Consider the following 16,653-nt stretch of genomic DNA (forward strand, 5'->3'; position numbering starts at 1 on the left):
CATTAAACAAACAAAAAAAAATCCAAAATTAAAACAAAAGAATTAGATACTAAAATCCTACAGAAACTTTTAGTTTAATATAGAGAGTAACTTTTGAAAAACACCTTCATGTTATGAAAAATTAAGCATACACAAAAGGGGAGAATTGCATAATGGATCTTGGTCTAACAACAGGTTTCATCTGTGCCCATACTGAAATATTTTACAGCAAATGCCAGACCTTCTATCATTTCACTCTTAAATACTTCACTTAACGAACAGCCTTTAAATGAAGGCATCTGACATTGGGATGAGTCAGCTCCAAGGCAGCCAGGTCCCTGTGGTGGGAGGTGTTCAAGCGTAGGTAGAACAGTGGTTAAGAGGAGGCTGAGCCTCTGGACTCAGACCGACTGGGCCCAAATCCTGGTTCTGACACTTGACAGGAAACATCCTGGGTCCCAATGTTCTGTAAAATGGAGTTAACATGAGAACGTCTCTTATAAAGGTGATATGAAGATTAAATAAGATGTTTAAAGGGTTTAGAATAGTTCTTGGAACATACTGAGTTTTATCTATTACTGACATCCTTTCTCAGGAATATTTCCACTTACTATGTAAATACTGATATTTATAAATAATTAGATCCTCTCATACATTTAATTATCAAGGAAAAATATATACAGATTGAGAAGATGTAATTATTTTACATATATTGTTTTTAAAACAATAATAGTATAGTAAACACATCATTTACCAAAGATTCCAAAACCTTACAAACTGCATTTCTTTAACTTTACAGCTAGGAGAGTGGAGGCACTCCACCAGGTGACTCACACAGCTGCCTAGGTAATGAAGGTTAGATCAAAAAACAGTCCTACCCTTTATAATGTCCATGGCGCATAATTATTTGTTTGTAATTTTTGGTGCCTTTGGCAATTTGTGGCATGCTTGACAAAATTTTAATGAGGCTACAGAAGGGTACATGATGAAAAATTATACAAAACTCACTACTTAAAAATGACAGATGAAATTTTTTTTAAAAAAAATCTTTGATATGACCCAAGTCATGAAAAAGAGGAAAGTGAATAAAAATAATCCCCTGAGAATAATTTGAGAGTAAAGTGGCAGAAAGGGTTAAAATCCTTCGGAAAGAACTTAAAAGATGGAATATCCAAACAAGCAATGAGACTTTTCTAGGCTCTGAAGGTGTGGACACAGCCGTGGCCAGGAGGCTCTGCAGACAGACCACACAGTCCAGGCCCCTAGGTCAGTCCTGAAGAGGTACTGCGGCAGGCCAGCCCCCACCCCCACCCCAAGTAACTGACTCCGAAGTAAAACCGTGACTATAAAGCCACAAGTGTGTGAATGTTAAATGAACTGAAAAAGAAACCTCCCGAGATATCTACTAAAACGACGCACTGTGTGGCTGAGGACATGTGTGAATGCCTTTACCAGACCCATCTGTGCAAGACTGAAGGGACACATGCGCGGGCAGAAGGCAGGCAGAAGGCATTCCTTTCTATTTAGTAAAGGCAGGACAAAGACGCTTCTGTGTGAACGGAGATAGAATTACCTCACAAAGTAAGATATGCCAGTGCCAAGGAGAAACCGAACAGTTGTCAGAAAGATCTGCCCACCGATCGGAAGGAGAGGTTAATTCCTCATCCTTGTTTAGAGCATAACCAATTTACTTCCTGGTAAATCATAAAATATTTAATTTCAATTGAAAAGTCTTTGGAAAGGTGCTCTTCCCAGTGAATTTGAAAGGAAAAGTTAAGTTTAACTGGAAGGAAAGGAATTTCTGATATCTATTTTAATACATAAAATAAAAAATTCTTATCTTTGGATCAGTCAGTACAACTACTAATTTCCTGGTAATGTAAAACTGTGATATTTAAAATGAAATCTACTGAATTTAATTTAGATAATTAAATGTAAAGATACCTAAAGCATCTTTCTGAAACTAAAACTGAAATGTGGATTCTCTCTCTGAGGGTGGTGGGGTATTATGCCAGGCAGTATATGTGTGGTATTAATATGTTCCCAGCCCTTGAGAAGCCCACCCATAATCTCACTGCTTCACAAAGGAGATGCCAGTCTCAGGAGTGTATCTAATCTAAAACGTCTGGGAGGAGCGTCCGGCTAGCTCTGTCACAGAGCAAGATACTCTTGAGTCTGTACCAAAGTAGTGCTGAATCAGTACACAGAGGAGGGCCTGGGGTGAGAGGACATTTTCATACTTTCCACACTGGCTTTTGGGATCTGAAAGTAATTTTCATGCCTCACTAAACGTTCACATGTGAAGAATGCTTGTAAGATACAACACAAACTTTTAGCATATATATTTATTATAAAACTACAGAGAATTTTAATGAATAACTAATTCAAAAAATATGATTGAAAGGCAAAGATTTAATACAGAATATGGCTCACTAATCTCAGGATAAACACATTTGAAAAAAATGAGAGACAACTGTTGGGGAAAAGTGTTATAGACCAGGTCACCTATAAGGTAGGGACAACAAATTGTCTGTTATGGGTTAGAATTTGGTCTGTGTGAGCTACAACCAAGAGCAGTGTTTCTTTAGAGGTTGAGATGTGCCATCTAACCTACTCTGGTTTCTTGTGGGGAGTGCTGTGGAATCCACTCATGTCTGTCCCTCTGCAGGTGAAGGAACAGAGGGTAGGAGTCTACCTGTCTTACCAGTACCCAAATAAGGCTTTCTTCCTGGTTTTATTGTCATGTTATTTTTGTTTTGAAGTGTTGTTAGCAACATTATGGTAAATATAAGAAGCTTAAAGAATGCATACAGATAGTGAGATTGTACACCCTCCTTCAAAGAGGATCTGAAAACCCAGGGGAACAATAAAGAACACAAGCAAGTTTCACATGTTCAAGGAACTTTCTACTGTCGGCAACCTTTCACTAGGGCTAAAGTTCACTTAGAGGGAAAAAACCCAACACCCTCTAATATAAACTTAAGTTGTTTATTTAGGTTAGCTTTTAACCAGACTATCTAGGTTCGCCAGGCAATCACATGTATTGTTATAGGGAATCTGACTTGAGACCTAGTATTTAATCAATTTATTTATTTCACTAACCCAGTTGTACTCAGATTTTATGCCTTAAAATATTTTCTGGATAGCTACAAACAAAATTCTTAAAAACAATTTAAAGTCTTTTACTGGGATGTACCTTGTGCATAAAAGCAACAACATGGAAAAGTTCTAAGGTGAACCCTGTTTTTTGTAAAAAGGTTTTTTTTCTCCTCAGGATGTCACATAGAGGATATTTTTTTGGGGGGGTCGTCTTTTCCAGAGTCAACCAAATCAAGACACAAAAAACCAAGTATGTGTCTGGGTTTACTCATTCGGGTTACTGGATAAATAATTTTCTCTTCTATCTGGCAAAAGCTTTAACAAGAATGAAAAGAAAAAGTTATTTATAAAAAGACAAAAATGAGTTATGGTCACACAGGATTTCTTCCCTTTCCTCTTAGTACTAAATAGTCAAATACAGTTATTTATTTAAGGCTGTGCTGTTAAAAGCCTGATGACATCCTTGGTGTTTTTAATCTTTGGAATAAAGGTATGCTGTAAACACGGTCAGTGTCTGATACCAAACAAGACTAGTTCCGCTTTAGTATTTACATGATGACCACTTTCGCAAAAACTGAAACACATAAGCCAAAACCAAACAGAAAAACGAAAACCAAAGGCAAATCATGTCTTTTAAAGATGGCAGCTATTTTAACTACCAAAGGTGTGTGTGTGTGAGACACAGCTTTGCTGAGACACACAATACACTGCGCATATTTAAAATGTATAATTACATAAGTTCTGATACACATACATGGCCACAAAACCATCACCTCAAAGCAGCGGCATACAGTTAACTGAATACAGGAATGATATTTCTATTCTCTCAGCAATGATGAAGTATATACCATAAAGTATATCTAATTGCCGTGTGCTATATATATAGAATGAGCACAGAGCATTAACTATTAAAATTAAATAAGAGGCATAAAAGTCACTTATTTTGATAAATGTTCACAAAGACCTTAAAAAAGTACGATAACTTGAGGTAATTAAGGCAAGGACGGCAGAAGTACCTAAATAATGGTTCACTGGCTTAAATAATTTAACATATTTTTCTTTCTGAAGGACAAAGCCACACACAACGAACTTATCAGATGTGGAAAGAAAATTAAAAATGAACGCTGGCATTTTGTTCACTAGCATTAACTTCTAAGTAAGGGATTCCTACTTTCTGCTTACTCCACAACCCAATTCCCAAGACTGACTAGATAACAGAAATAAATGCAAGACAAAAAAACCCCCCAAAACAAAACCTAACCAAACAAAAAACTGTATTAAACATCAGAAATGTGACCAATTCAACCAAACTTAAGTATATACATTTAAAATCTTTTTCTTTTGTATGAAAGTTTGTGTACACTTAAGTAACGCTATGCATAAACACATTTCAAACTTGCATGTGAATCAAGGCCAATTTATTTTTTTTTCAAGGCCACTTTAATGCTCAGTAAGAGCAAAAGTTCAGTTTAACGTCATTCTGTTAATACGCTGTTCAAGAGGGTAAGTTTCGTGGCGTTAGAAACCTTCCCTGGGCTGTTCTCGTCCACTCTTACCTCCTGCTCTCGGAAAGACTGGTTGTTCACGTCGAGGACTCGTATGGTCCTTTTAATGGGCAAGAGACCTCCGACCTCATCGTGTGCCACCATGCTTCCCAAATGACCCCGCGTCCCCAGCCCGAATTCCCGGGCTCCTCCCGGCTGGGTGCTCAGCCGGCCAGCGCAGCCATCAGCTAGTCTCGGCGCGGCCGCAGCTTCTGCGGGCGCCCGCCTGGCTCGCAGCCTCCAGGCTCTGGGGGCGGGGCCCCGGGGACACGTGACCGCCTTAACTGACAGCCGGGCGCACCTAGGCCTCTCCGCTTTCCCTGCCAGAGAAAACTATCAGGGGTTTTGGAATTTCTACAGTGAGGCCAGAGGGCAAAAGGAAACTGGGTTAACGTAAGGCTCTTCCTGATTTAAAAAGCATTCCCAGAGACAAAGGAACTGCTTATCCAGGTTACCTTTTTCGTACTTAGTTGCAGACACGGATACTTTTTCTATAAAACCCTGTTACCTAAAAAATAAATTATGGACTACTTGACAACGTTCAGTTCACTTCAGTTCAGTCCCTCAGACTCTTTGCGACCCCATAAACTGCAGGATGCCAGGTCTCCCTGTCCATCACCAACTCCCGGACAACTTTAAGAAAATCGTAATTCAGAGTTAAATAATGTAGATACTGAAGACAAGAGTAATTGTCCAGGGACCTTGCTTTTATTTTACATAAGTGCAATTTCTAGTCCAAACCTTACCTCTGTGAAGCAACCCTACTTCTGTTGGTTTGGCAGGCCTACAACCGAGCAGGTTTTCTTCTTAGACAATAAGTACTGTATTCCATTTTGAAAAGTAGAATTTTCTCTTAATTATATGGTAATTAAGCCTGCCAGGAGAAGGCAGTGGCACCCTACTCCAGTACTCTTGCCTGGAAAATCCCATGGACCGAGGAGCCTGGTGGGCTGCAGTCCATGGGGTCGCTTTCACTTTTCACTTTCATGCACTGGAGAAGGAAATGGCAACCCACTCCAGTGTTCTTGCCTGGAGAATCCCAGGGACGGGGGAGCCTGGTGGGCTGCCATCTATGGAGTCGCACAGAGTCGGACATGACTGAGCGACTTAGCAGCAGCAGCAGCATGAGCCTGCCAATGCAGGAGACTCAAAAGACATGGGTTTGATCCCTGGGTCGGGAAGATCCCCTGAAGAAGGGCACTGCAACCCACGCCAGTATTCTTGCCTGGAGAATCCCATGGACAGAAGAGCCTAGAGGGCTATGGTCCACGGGGTCACAGGAGTTGGACATGACTGAGCAACTAAGCACACATGCACTGTGAATGACAGGATGCTGGTAATTTATGAAAACAATTCTTAGGACTTATTTAGTTCAGTTCAGTAGCTCAGTCATGTCCAACTCTTTGTGACACCAGGGACTGCAGCACACCAGGCTTCCCTGTCCATGACCAACTCCTCCTGGAGCTTGCTCAAACTCATGTCCATTGAGTTGGTGATGCCATCCAACCATCTAATCCTCTGTCATCCCCTGCTCCTCCTGCCTTCAGTTGATTAGGATCAGAGAAATCTGAGGCATCTCTGTAAAGGCACTATTCTAGATGATGCAAGTGATAGAAAACAATAGGTTCCACATCCACTTCTGAAGTGCTAACAGATCATTGTGTAAAGCAAGGCCACACAAAGAGATAAGTGATGCAAGACAGCTTCTTACAAGTCCCCAGATAAGTTGTACGGCTAGTGAGGCATTCAGGAGAAGAGACCACTTCCAGAGTCTTCCCAGCTGAGAGGAGGATGGGAAAGACATTGGGGGCGGGGCTGTAAGACATTGTTTCAGGGCCTGGAAGGTCATGTTGTGTTTTTCATAGGTCTGAGCAAGGGAACAGTACAAGGCCTTCCCAAAGGAGCACAGGGAACAAACTCACAGCATGAGGTCATAGGCACAGATGAGCACATGGTTTTATTGAGCAGGTGAGAGAGATAAGAGGTGTGTTATAAGGTGGGGTTTATGATGGTTTAAAACATGGCTGGAAACCTAACACAAAAATCATAGCCAGGTATCAAGAACTTTGCGTTAAGGTAGGCCAGTGGGAAAAGCAAAGGACAGATGCGAGACAACATGTGCAAGAAGTTAGAGATTCCGACGACTGTAAAGTTAGGAGGTTAACTATTAATGCAAATAAAGAAGAATCAGCTTTGAAAGGACATTCTGAGTTTCATTTTAGATATACTGAGTCTGAGGTGGTAGAAAAACATGCAAATAAAACTACTGAGTTAGTAGTTGGAAATGTTGGACAAAGACTCATGAAGAGGTCAGAGAGTGGATTTAGACTGGGCAGTCAGAGACACAGGGATCAGAGTTGAAGCTCTGGGAGTGAATGAGATGCCTGGGGGAGAAAAGCTGGACAAAAATAAAAGAGGCCCAAGGATATAACTTTGGAGAAATGCCAAGGGAAAAAGAATTTTGCAAAAGGAACGGTCAAAAGGAAGGAAACAGGATGCCAAGGGAAGAAAAGGTGTTAATTATGGCAAAAAGGTTATGAAGGGTAAGAAAAGATTCATGGATTTGCTGATTATAGGTCTAATGAAGACCTCAAGTGTGCTAGCTCAGCAGAATAAAGACAGAAGAGAAACCACAAAGTTGAAGACTGAATCAAGCAGAACAACAGTGGGCATAGACTATAATGACAAATAATCTATAAAAAACAATTTACTAAGATTTGCAGAACAGTGTTACTTCTTGCAGGGAGGAAGAATGCTGTCCTTCCATAAACACCAATGTGTTTTGCATTTAGGATGGTGTTAATAATCTGTCGGCTTTGAGACGTGGAAAGAGTAATGGCAACTGGCTGTATTTCATAAACTAATCTTTATTACCAAGTCACACCTGGGCAACATGTGTGACGCACGGGGCCTTGAGAGAGGCTGCTTGTAGTAGACAGTTCTCTGCTACACAGCATAAAAGTGGAAGCACCTTAGAGATCCTGGAATCTTGTCCCCTTATTTTACAGGTGAGAACACTGATCTGCTTAAGCCCTCGGAGCTCATAGGGTCCAGTAATCTGGTTCAATTAGTTTCATCCATTAAAAAATAGTTGCAAGGAAGGCTAATACCTTGTGGCTACTTAGTTTCATAGGGAATAAAGGACTTATGCAGAGAGGGATTGAGGAAAAAAGCTGCTAGCGTATTTTCACGGCCTCTTACCTGACGTCTTTCTCAAGGCTCTGTTTTTCTATTTAGTTCTGATAGAGGTAAGGTCAAGGTAATTGGGGGGAAACGACTATCTCTCATTTCTCTCCTTCAGTAAGGATGTAACAGATAAAGGTAGAAATAGCCACAAAAGCCAAGGAGGTATAGTGATAGTCCCAGTGGAAAAAAATCTCAGCTCATCAAACCTAAAATCTTAGATTCAGTTTGGATGTTCAGGTTTGTAGTCTATATCTAATTTAGACAACTGTAGAGATTATCTATAAAAGCAACAGTGACCCTGGGATTCAGTTCAGTGAGCACTCTGAGTGATGAGTCTGAGGGACTCTTGACTCTAACAATGCTCTATTAAAATCCAATGGCTGAAAAAGGTCCCTTTTGACTGCTAACTCACCCTCCTAAGAAAACTTAAGAGGAAAATGGACAGTGGGGAAAAGAAAAGGGAAATGTGAGTCCTTATTCTGTGCTGGAAGCTTTATGTATATTATCTTGTTCACCAGACTTTATGAAGTATGTATTATTACCTTCATCTTACAGATGGAGGAAATCAGGCTTCAGAAGGTTTGAGAAACCTGTCCCAAGTTTCAGGGGTCATCAGTGGTAGACAGGTTCGAATCTGGTCTGCTCAACTGCTGCTGCAGTGTCCCTTCCCCATGAGACAGTCTGTGTAGCACCTTCAGCTCAGTGCTCAGGCATGGCTGGTTGTCATTCTGTGAGTTAGGAGCAGAGCTGAGTTTAAAACCCAATCTCTTAGTCCCAGGCTAGTTTTGCTAAATAACTGCCAACAGTTTACAGGGAAGCAAACCATAGTAGAAAGATTATTTGTATTATAGGCAGGTAAATAAAAAGATAATAATGAAATTATTATTAAGCAGTTCCAGCTGCTTAAGTTTTAGGAAAAAATCCTATTTCAATCAAGTTTACTTTAATGATGTTATTAACAGCAATTTGACTTTCAACAACTGGCATAACTGGAACACAAATTGGTTAAGTGTCTTGTCTGTGTATAAAATCTAGAATTTATAAACATAAAAACAAAATTGCATTATCTAAAAATAGTAATGCAGCTTTATTTAAAAAAAAAAAAAAAGTTTTTGGTAAAATTACTGTTTTCCAAAAACCAAGTGTAATGATAGCCTATGTTCATCTGTTCGCATGGTGCCTTCAACGCTTACTTTCCTAAAATTTGAATACGGTGAAGAGAAAGATGTTTTCCTTCTCTATAGACAAAGGACTATTAGCCAATTTACCTTTTTTCTCCTTTTAATGTGAAATAAGAATTCTGGAATTTAGAAATAAATTAGAGCTGAAGAATAATCATTACTTTTTTTTGGGTCTAGATACTATTTGTTCTTACTTACTTTTGTCTAGAACAATAACAAGCAATTGGAAATTAGGCTAGGAAACCCTTCTTAAAGGTAAAGAAGAAAACAAAATCTAAGCTCTCTGCTGCCCTCTACAAGGGATAATGTGAAATGCAACCGCCAACCTGCTTTTCTTCAACTTTGTAAGGATCTTATACTGAGGACAATAAAATTTTTATCTTTAGCCCTTGTATAGCGCTCATGTTTTATATTGCTAAATTAAACATTTTAAAATTGTACAAGTATATAAAGAGATTGCAAAGTTCACAAGATATATTTTAAGAACTTTTTATAAATATAAAAATCTATGTTCCACTTTAAAACGAGTTCAAGATTACAAAAACTACTGTACTTCACTAAAAATACTTGAGTTAAAAATAGAATTTCAAATCTTACTAAAAAAGGAAACACTGATTGAAATATTAACAAAGTGGTACTTCTGAGGAACGAGTGCTCCACAATATCTAGTAATGAGTTAAAAACACCACCAAAAAAGGCATTCACATTTGGGCGAGATGCGTATGAAAGAAGTCAGCAATGAAACTATATGTGGATCTGAAATTGTAAAACATTTGGAGTAAAATTTGAGTAGTATGTCCAAGTTTTACTAAAAATTTATTTTGGGAAAAGATCAACTCAGATCAGTTAATACTATGAGAAAGACTATAACCAGAATAGCTGACAGGCTAAGAAGCTTGGTATTATCAAAACCACAGTTCTCTTTGCAATGATAACCCAAGCATCAAACAGAATCAGATACTGCTGCTGTTAGTGATGACTTTTTATCTCAAGTGTACAGGATAACATTTCTTGCATCATTTAAGATGGCCTGTGCTTATGTATTAATATCATGATGTTGAGTGGGATTTCCCAAATTTTCCCCCTGAGAATCAGCTAAGGCCCAAACCCAAAGACCAACTGCACTGCTCTGAGCCAGTCCTGTGTTTTCAACCCATATCTCACTCCAGCTGCTGCTGCAGCAATGGCTCGGCCTCAGATAGCCCCTGGCCCCAGCTGCCCTGGCCCCAGCTGCGTCGAGTTCTCACCCTGGGCTTCTCAGAGGCGGAGACAGGCATTTACAAGTGGTTGCCTGGAAGTGTGAGGGATTAACATCCCTTGGGACACCCACTGACTAATGGAGCACAGAAGCTGGTGGGTAAAAGCTCCCCGGTGAGTCCCCTGAGAAGACAACTGTGTGGTGTATTTTATGTGGCTCTTCAGAAGGTCCCATAATTAGACACTTGCAGTAGCTGCCTCCATGTTCCTTGGCACCACACCTGGAACCCGACTACCTTGTCCACTACTTCATGCCTCAGGCTTGGATTTCTGGAGGGACCATGGGCTGAGACACCGACACGGAGACTGGCCCTAGAGACCAGACACTCGGGATGGGAGTCTGAAACTGGTCACTCATGGATGAAGTGGTGACAAGGACCACAGGTATAGACTGGTACAGATGGAGCGGTGAAGCAATGGTATTGTAGCAGGGATGACATGGGGGCAACAAACTGTAAGGACTACAGAGTTGGCTGGCTTCTGTTAATTACTTTAAGAGACTGAAAAAGAAGATGGTAACCTTCATGTTCTCAGAAGTCATTACAGAGGGAAGGGCAAAGTGGGAGCCCCTGAAATGTAACCCCCTACCCTGGGCCAAGGTAAGAGACTGAAGCAATATTGCATACCGAGAGAAAACGCAGAGACAGCTATCAAATTTGGAGTAAGCAAGAGCGGTGATCTCTACTGTACCTCTGTTAAGCCTCCTGCAAGGAGGTGGTGGTTCTTTCTCTGAAGGTTCAGATTTGGGGATCTCATTTTCTTAAAAGTTAATAGTGCATTGAAGGGTTACATTTTGACTATTGGTATACTCAAACTGTATACCAATCTGCAGAGTATAATGATATACTCTACAATTTTAGATTATACCTAATACTAAATTATATATTTTATTCTTTAATGACTATGACAGGCAATTGGTACTTTAATACTATGAAATACTACACAAAAGCATGAGGTAGCCCTATATATTGGAGAAGGCAATGGAACCCCACTCCAGTACTCTTGCCTGGAAAATCCCATGGACCGAGGAGCCTAGTGGGCTGCAGTCCATGGGGTCGCTAAGAGTCGGACACGACTGAGCGACTTCACTTTCGCTTTTCACTTTCATGCATTGGAGAGGGAAATGGCAACCCACTCCAGTGTTCTTGCCTGGAGAATCCCAGGGATGGGGGAGCCTGGTGGGCTGCCGTCTATGGGGTCGCACAGAGTCGGACACGACCGAAGTGACTTAGCAGCAGCAGCAGCAATACCAACTGGTACTTCTGCAGTCTACTGTAATCTATGCAGGTATGATTCTGTCAGAGGTTCTTGTTTCCTGTCTTCTCTCTAAAGTTCAGTATAGTATTTGAAATATTGTGGGTACTCTAAATGTCTGTGGTATTTTTTTTTTAAATAAAAGAATAAAAGAATTTAGATCAGACCTCAGTGAATTTTGGGTATACAAAGATGATGTTCAATAAATAATTATTTCAAATTCATTCTTTCATTACTATAGTTGTACACAAATCCTTGGCTTTGGAACAAATGGAGACTGCATATCGCTGCATTATTCTCTTTGTAGCTGGGCGTGTATTTAATGCAACCAAAATTTTATAAGGATTTCCTTCTTGAATATAATTCCTCAGTTTAAAGGAAGTTAACAACAGTATGTACAAATATACAACTACTGCCCTAAAATGTACTATTAATAAATTCTGAAGGGCAACAGAAGCCTGTCTTTGGCTAGTTGGTGAATATTCATAATATAATATCTACCCTCAAAATTATAGTAATTCAAATAATTCCCATAAATTCAATGTCAATAAAAACTGCTAAAATGACATCAGGTTTAGAAGAAAGCTGAATTTCCCTCTCACCGGACTGGGGACAAAATAACACAAGGCAAAGACCATATGACCCGCAGAGGCTTGGAATACCTTGTCGTCCAGGAAGAAAAGGAGGCCATTTAGTCTCTGGCTGTGAGGTGAGGCTATCAAAAGGAATGGGGAATCAACCTGCTGTATACATTAAATTTACCCAATGTTGTACGTCAATTATATCTTACTAGAGCTGGAGGAAAAGGACATAGGAGCCATCCAGAAGCCAAAGATGGGACAATGTGAGCCCAGTAAGAGTAACAGCTAAAATGGATCAAAACACAACAAACATGTTCACATCCATAAGTTCATAGTACTATTAAAAACAAAAATCACTAGTTACTTTTAGAGGATTTTAATGACTAAAACTCATTATTTTTGAAAATTGATAAAGGAAAGGAATCAAGCACTTGTCCAGCCTTTATTATAAAAGAGTACTCTGAGTAGCCGAGGTTGATGAGAGGAATTTTCTCTTTACAGAAATGTTCCAGTTAATAAAGAGCTGATAAAGGCACAATAGAACTATTCTGCAATGTCAATGAATAAATGAATCTAGGCAATGACAATTAATCTTTGATAATCAAGCAAATTAACCAGGTTTGCTAAAATGTTGAGGGGCAGATCTATAAAAATCTGATTTTTAGAAAATATCTGTCTTTAAAAAGTAGCAGCTCCCATCATTAAACATGATGGCAAACATATTTTAAAAAACCTCACTTAAAAATGTATAATTTTTCATAACAATCTTTTAAAACAAAGTTCATTAAAACCAAGGTGGTTCTGTAAAACTTCCAAGTGACAAGAGTGAAATAAGTAATTCCAAAACAGTAGTTTTGGACTTCAAAGTACAATTTTACAGAATAGGAGACATAATTGTTTCTAAGTGTGCACTGAGCTCTGGTTGATCATACATCACACACTGGAAACCCCTGGGCCACATCTGGCTTGCAGATAAGTTATTTGGCTTGCACAGTTGTTAGAAAAAATCTGATCCAACACTTAAAATTTGGATTTCATACAAAATTTGGATTTCATACAAAACCCCAGATCTGGGGATAAGGCACAGGAGAAGCTGCCTCTCAGAGGAGGGACACGTGCTCTTCCATCCATCAGCTACCTGCATTCCTCTGCACAGATGACAGGCCTGGTCTCCTCAGGTACAGGAGCTTGTGGTCACTACTGTTTTGAGTGACATTTTCTGCTCATTCTTCACAGAGAAGTAGAACAGAAAAAGGAGGGTATCTGTAAGAGCCAATACCACTCAGTTCTGCACTTAGAAAATGCAAAATGGAAAAAAACTCAGCATTTGCTATTTTTATAGCACAGAAATAAAGTGCTATCTGCATATTCTTAAACGCTTTTCTTTGCTAGAGCATAAGGCTTACCTTCAGATCAAGGCTGCTAAGGCTTACAACATCATCATCTTTTTCTCTTCGTTTTCTTTTCTATAAAAAAAGGAAAAGATTTCATTCTTATATAGAAGGAAAATCACTTTTAAAAAGTGAAGCCTTAGGCTATATTCATAAGAAAGTTATTTTTATGAGGGATACTCATAATTTATCACTGCTGCTGCTGCTAAGTCGCTTCAGTCGTGTCTGACTCTGTGTGACCACATAGACGGCAGCCCACCAGGCTGCCCCATCCCTGGGATTCCCCAGGCAAGCACACTGGAGTGGGTTGCCATTTCCTTCTCCAATGCGTGAAAGTGAAGTTGCTCAGTCGTATCTGACTCTTCGCGACCCCATGGACTGCAGCCTACCAGGTTCTTCCGCCCATGGGATTTTCCAGACAAGAGTACTGGAGTGGGTTGCCATTGCCTTCTCTGATAATTTATCACTAGCACATACTATATACTTTCTAAAAAGTTCCCTCAGATTGAATTATCTGGTGTGAAGTGATTCCACTCTACTAAAAAACTTATCTAAAGTTTTCCAGAATAGAACTCTTATGCAAGTCAAGCCTATACTTGTTAGAGAAAAAGTAAAATATATTTTATATATACAGGCAGAAGTATTTTTAAAAAGGAACACATTTTATTTATTCTATGAGGGGGTGATTTCACTAGGAAAGAAATATCCTTTTTTCCTGGTCCAAGTAATTAAGGTGTGTTGCCCAAAGCAGGACTTTTCAGCTGGAGGAACATGCACGTACCTAGAGAACCTTCCAGTAATCATTACCACCTTCCTTCAGCCCTACAAGTGCCAGCAGTGACCCAACTGTGTATATAGCTTTAACTTCTAGTCCTTAGTCAATATTGCTGGGAAAGATTGAAAGCAAAAGAAGAGGGAGGCAGAGGATGAGAGGGTTGGATGGTATCACCGACTCAATGGACATGAACTTGGGCTAACTTTGGGAAATGATAAGGAATAGGGAGTCCATAGGGTTACAGAGTCAGACATGACTTAGCGACTGAACAACAACAAAGTCAATACTGAAAAAGAATCCTTAAGTAACATTTCTTCTGTATCTCAAAATAATTTTCTGATTAAATATGACACAGCCCAGCTCCTGTGAACTCTCAACACTGAGCAGCCAGGACCTGGCCACCCCACAGAAGAGGAACTGGGAGAATAGAATCTACACTGCGCAGGATGGGGACAACTGAGAAAAGGAAAGATAAAGTCCAGGTAGAAGTCAGGGAAATACATGGAAGGGAACATGGCTAGCACTTTATCATCATGTATGTTGCTTGTGGTAGGTCTCAGGCTAAGTACGATGTTATAGTCTATATTCTCACCTTGGTTTGCCAAGACTTTTACTATGATTGGGTGTTGACTTTACTTTTCCACTCTTACTTCTCCTCTTTTCTTCAGTTCACTCTATTGTTCTTCTCACCCCTTGAGTTAGATGCTTAATTTTTGATCTTTTCCTTTCAACTATGTATTTAAAAAGTAATAAATCTCCCTCTTAAGTTTTCTTAATCATATGCCAAAAGTGTTAATACATGAACCATGAGATATTTCTTTTGTCATGGAGACCTCTATAGAAGTGTTTTCACAAGTGAGATGCACCTATCTCAGAGAAAATGCAAGATATCTTTCCTGGAGTACAGGAGTAAAATATTAGAACTTCATTTCTATGTATTTCTTACTCCTTAAAGTGAGCTACTAAAATTTAATATACAGATGACAAGCTCATCATCACTCACATTTTCCAATGTGAGTTAAAGACAATGATAATCTAATCAGATCCAATTTAGAAGTCAGTCCCCAACTGTGAAATTATTCTGGCTATCTGAAATACACATTTATGTCCACTCTCATTAACCTCACCCTGAGTATTGTGTTTTGATACACTAAAATATCAAATTAAATACAAGAGAATAGAATACAAATGAAGCATGTATTATTGGACCATCATAATACATGCACACAGGTAAAGTTTGGCATACTAGAAGCAGAACCATTTTTGCTATTTCCCCCAAATAAGAAAAGCATAAGAATCATGCTCTCTTTGTACATATTTTATTTATATGGGTATTATGAAGCAATGAGGTTTTAATTATTTAAATTAGTTTTTAATTATTAAAAAACTCCAATTTTCTGGTGTTAGTTTCCATAAGGTTGGATGCCTTTGGAAGTCTCCTAAAAATAATGAAGCAGTCCCTCTATACTAAGATTGTTTATAACAGAAATAATTCATTTGTTATATATATTACCTACAATCATTTTTATATTTTTCAACAAAGGAGAAACCTGTCAGAGTATGTACATAAAAATATTAATACATTCATGTTTCATAATATATTAATTTTAACACTGGTAGAAATAAGAGAATGAATTGAATAAAGATGAATAGATCCAATACTTTTCAAAATACATTTTACATTTAACTGAAATAAAAATTTCAGTCTGTTAGCAGAGAAGAGTTAAATTATGCTGGCAAAGACAGTGATAGAAACTCTGTGCCTTAAGACTTTCAGAGATGCACAGACAACTAGATTGAAGGACAGTCAGGAATTATTTCTATCTAATGTCTTGAAATAAAAACCCAGGTGTCTACTCACCAAAGTGAAATCCCAATGGGGGCCAGGTGTTAAAAATGTGAAGGAGCTACCTCTCCGAAGGGAGTATCTGTTAACAGAAAATTCAAATACATTGAGAGTAACTTCAGTAAAATTAAGCACTAACAGGTAAAAAGCCATCTTTTTCATAGTTTCAAAACTCTTCAAAGTAGCCTAATTAATCATTCAATTGTAGAAAGAAGAGGGAGGGTATTTAAAAACAAAACAAAACAACCCACAAAAACCAAAATCCAAAAAATCAGGGTATAGGTTCTAGTCACTTCTGGAAATTTTCAGAAACATTACAAAAGTGAAAAAGCCTTTATAAAACTAGTAGACAGATTAAACTAATTCACCAAAACAAGCAGAGTTTATTTTAGAAGCGTATACATGGCTCAATGATATGAAATATATTTTATATATTTCACTAATAGGTTAAGAAAACAGTAAATGATGCAACAAATTCTTGATAAAATTCAGCATTCATGTTTAATATTTTAAAAATAATAGTAAAAAAACTCAACATAATAAACAAAAGTTAAATGAAT

The 16,653-nt window shown here is 38.7% G+C and overlaps 1 protein-coding gene across 2 annotated transcripts in view; it reads right to left on the minus strand.

Moving 5' to 3' along the window:
* Nucleotides 1–16,261, minus strand: part of NET1 (neuroepithelial cell transforming 1) — a 23,328-nt gene extending 7,067 nt beyond the window's left edge. The window contains exons 1-2 of one of the 2 annotated variants that reach the window (XM_010836374.1): nt 16,109–16,261; nt 13,488–13,547 (exon numbers count right to left, since the gene is read on the minus strand). In XM_010836374.1, the coding sequence (XP_010834676.1) occupies nt 13,488–13,547; nt 16,109–16,255 (207 nt within the window). In that variant the 5' untranslated portion in view covers nt 16,256–16,261. Of the gene's footprint in view, nt 1–4,634; nt 4,847–13,487; nt 13,548–16,108 lie in introns of those variants that run through there. The other variant, XM_010836375.1, reaches the window with a different exon arrangement.
* Nucleotides 16,262–16,653: the final 392 nt, after the last annotated feature.

The sequence above is a fragment of the Bison bison genome, unplaced genomic scaffold (genome assembly GCF_000754665.1).
Source record: "Bison bison bison isolate TAMUID 2011002044 unplaced genomic scaffold, Bison_UMD1.0 scf7180017864063, whole genome shotgun sequence".
NCBI lineage: Eukaryota > Metazoa > Chordata > Mammalia > Artiodactyla > Bovidae > Bison > Bison bison.